Source organism: Conger conger, chromosome 11 (assembly GCF_963514075.1).
Source record: "Conger conger chromosome 11, fConCon1.1, whole genome shotgun sequence".
Taxonomy (NCBI): domain Eukaryota; kingdom Metazoa; phylum Chordata; class Actinopteri; order Anguilliformes; family Congridae; genus Conger; species Conger conger.
Window position 1 is genome coordinate 51,104,075 of NC_083770.1, and position 3,741 is coordinate 51,107,815.

Sequence of the window (3,741 nt, forward strand, 5' to 3'; positions counted from 1 at the left end):
TCACACAGGTCATCTTCTCAAATAACTTCATATTGACGCTCTCTCTCTGAGTTAACCGCACTCTGGAGCTCTGAAGGTTATCTGACCTCAGAGGTGCATAATTCTCTGCGCTCACAAAAAAGCGCTTCTTAATCGACTCCACGCAGCGGGAGGCTGGGTGGGGGGCTGGGCGGGGGGCATTCAGGGGTCTGGAGACACCAGCCCCGCATTCAGGGGTCTGGAGACCCTCGGCTGACACAGAGGTGTGGCCCCACTAGAGCGACACAGTGCTGTGGGTAGCGAGAGAGAGAGAGAGAGAGAGGAGAGAGAGAGAGAGAGAGAGAGAGAGAGAGAGAGAGAGAGATATCGCTATGTGGGTGGTTCAGTGGGTAGCACGGCCGCCTCACAGCAAGGAGGTGCTGGGTTTGAATCCCTGTCGGCCGGGGCCTCTCTGTGCGGAGTTTGCATGTTCTCCCCGTGTCTGCGTGGGTTTCCTCCTGGTACTCCGGTTTCCTCCCACAGTCCATGAGTATGAGTGTGTGAGTGAATGGTGTATGTGTGCCCTGTGATGGACTGGCGACCTGTCCAGGGTGTATTACTGCCTTTCGCCCAATGTATGCTGGGATAGGCTCCAGCCACCCTGCGACCCTGTTCAGGATAAGCGGGTTAGGATAATGGATGAATGAATGAAGTTTCTCTGTTAGGAACATCGTGAGGTGGCCTGGTGTTGGGAACACAGTGAGTGTGTTGTAATCTCAGCCCCACCTTTACTTCTGCACGTCTCTTCCCTTTAAAGTAAAATGTGTTTTCCTCTTTTCGCCCCACTTTCATTTTTCTGATGTTAGACGACATTTCTCGAATAGTTTATGTAAGCTGTGAATGTCTGCTGTGAATGTCTGCTGTGAATGTCTGCTGTGAATGTCTGCTGTGACTGCAGCCAATCACACGCGTTTGCTGTATGTGCAGTTCGTTCGGCCGACGTGAGTGAGGGGGGGGGGGGGGACATGGGAATACGCCTACATTTTTCATAAGATTTAGTTTATTTTATTAAACATAGTTCTATATGTTTTATCTACTACACAAACACATATTTGTGTGTAATCAGCATTAGCCTGTGACTGATGAGACGGTTGAGGATGTCCGGGGGAGGCGTGGTGGTTTAACGCACCGTGGACACAGCCATGTTTTACAATCAAAACCATATTTACAAATTGTTTTGAAAATCTGCCAAACTGGAAACAAATTTACTAAGATTTTTGTATGAATTAAAATTTATGCAATAAAAGATATAGAATACATATCTAGATTTTCATGCAGTTCAAAGATTAATGTAGTTTTCTAAAGGATTAATATGTTTTCCCGTTTCAAATAGGTTGGGATCTGAAAGCTGTGTTGCTAGGGAACCACACATCATTTGAATAGCTCATTGCATATGGTTTGTATAGATGTTTTCACAGATGGGTTATTTTCTGTGTGAATGTTGCTCTCCTCTCATATGAATCTGAATCTTGCGGTTAATATTACTAGCAGTCGCAGAATTGCACATTATACATCCCGTGTGTGTTTCACTACTTTATTTCTTTTTTGCATTGTTTTTCTGTCATTATGAAGAAGGATGGAACCAACAGACTGGAGAGGCTTAATTGAATTTCTCAAAGGGTTGTGGTGTAGGAGTTTAACTTGAATATTCTTTTCCTTTTAGCAAGGGAAATTAAGTATTTATATATGTTAACAAGACATATAACTGCTCCCCTGTGGTACAGTACAGTATCAAATATCATATAATAGCCCCCTCACGGTACAGTATCAGTATCCAATTCTAAATGAAGAAAAGTGGGCTTGATGGGAACCTTTTTAAATCTACCTTTTCCTTCAGAAGCATATAGAGTCAGTGCAGAATGAGGTATTACATCACACTACATTACAGTAATGGCATTATCCAGAGCGATATACAGTTGATTAGATTAAGCAGGAGACAATCCTCCCCTGGAGCAATGCAGGGTTAAGGGCCTTGCTCCAGGGCCCAAGTGATGTGCGGATCTTATTGTGGCTACACCGGGGATTAGAACCACCGACCTTGCCTGTCCCAGTCATTTACTTTAACCACTACGCCACAGGCCACTACAGGCAGAGCTGAATGAGTCAGTGCTGAATGAGTCAGTGCTGAATGAGTCACTGTTGAATGAGTCTGAGCTGAATGAGTCACTGTTGAATGAGTCAGTGCTGAATGAGTCACTGTTGAATGAGTCAGAGCTGAATGAGTCAGAGCGGTTTTTGGTGATGGCATGTGGCTGTTTTTCCACAGGATGCCATCCTCAGTGTGTGGATCCAGTACAGCGATGGCTCTGTGACCCCGCTGAATATTTACGACCCCAAAGACTTCACTCTGACGGCCACTTCCCTGGACCCCCGTGTGGTGTCCGTCTCCCAGGAGAGCGCCCTCCGGTGGCCGGGCGTGGTGGCGGAGGGGGAGGGGCAGGGCCCCCTGGTGCGGGTAGAGATGGTCATCTCCGAGGCCTGCCAGAAGTCCAAGCGGAAGAGCGTCCTGGGGGCGGGCACGGGGAGCGTGCAGGTGAGGTTTGGGCGGAGCGAGGCGGAGCAGCGGGGGGCGGGGCAGGAGGAGGGCGGGTGGAGCGCTGGGGGGAACAGCACGGGCGAGCGGAGGGTGACGGGGCAGGAGCGGGCGGAGGACGAGGGCGAGGCCTGGAGGTACAACAGCGTCGCCTCCGACCGCGAGGAGGGCGCCATGAGGAAGGGCAGCACCACCAAGACCCCCATCAGCAGCCGCGCAGCCGGCCCCCGCGCCCCGCCCAGCCCCCCCGGCCCCCTGCCCCCCGCCGGGCCCGAGAGCGACCCGTCCCACGGCCAGCGTGGGCTGTCCGACCTGGAGATCGGCATGTACGCCCTGCTGGGCGTCTTCTGCCTGGCCATCCTCGTCTTCCTCATCAACTGCATCACCTTCGCCTTCCGCTACCGCCACAAGCAGCTCCCAGTGCTGGAGCAGGGCAGCCTGAACCACGCCCACGACTGGGTGTGGCTGGGCAACGAGCCCCACGGCCAGGCCCCGCCCCACGCCCACGACTGCACCACCATCATCGACCGCGCCGAGGCCTACGAGGAGAGCAAGTACCTGCTGAACGGCGGGCAGAAGGGCGGGGGGGGGGCCCTGCACTGCCCCCCCGACCCGGGGCCCTGCAACGGCCAGGAGCCCCAGACCCCCCTCAACAACTCCCCCAGCGCCAAGCGCAAGCGCGTGAAGTTCACGTCCTTCACCACCATCCTGCCCGACGACGGCGGCCCCTACACCAACTCCATCGTCATCGGCAACGAGGACGACATCAAGTGGGTGTGTCAGGACATGGACCTCAGCCAATCGGCCGAGATCAGAACCTACATGGAGAGGCTACAAGACAATCTGTGAGGGGTGGGGACGAGACACAGGATTTTAACTCACCTATGATGCCTTTGGACCTGAAAGGAAGAGGGGGGTGCTTGGAGGTGGGAGGTGGGATGGGTAACGGGAGGATTCTGGGAGGGGAAGACGCGGTTTCTGGGAGAGGGTAGGGCAGTGTGATGGAGGAGAAGAGGAGGATTCTGGGAGAGGGTAGGGCAGTGTGATGGAGGAGAAGAGGAGGATTCTGGGAGAGGGTAGGGCAGTGTGATGGAGGAGAAGAGGAGGATTCTGGGAGAGGGTAGGGCAGTGTGACAGAGGAGAAGAGGAGGATTCTGGGAGAGGGTAGGGCAGTGTGACAGAGGAGAAGA

At 53.3% G+C, this 3,741-nt stretch overlaps 1 protein-coding gene across 1 annotated transcript in view; it reads left to right on the top strand.

Moving 5' to 3' along the window:
* si:dkey-215k6.1 (transmembrane protein 132C) overlaps window positions 1-3,446 on the top strand; it is a 192,968-nt gene extending 189,522 nt beyond the window's left edge. Inside the window, exon 9 of the mRNA XM_061260929.1 lies at window positions 2,285-3,446. Coding sequence (XP_061116913.1) covers window positions 2,285-3,400 — 1,116 coding nt within the window. The 3' untranslated portion in view covers window positions 3,401-3,446. The remainder of the gene's footprint in view (window positions 1-2,284) is intronic.
* Window positions 3,447-3,741: the final 295 nt, after the last annotated feature.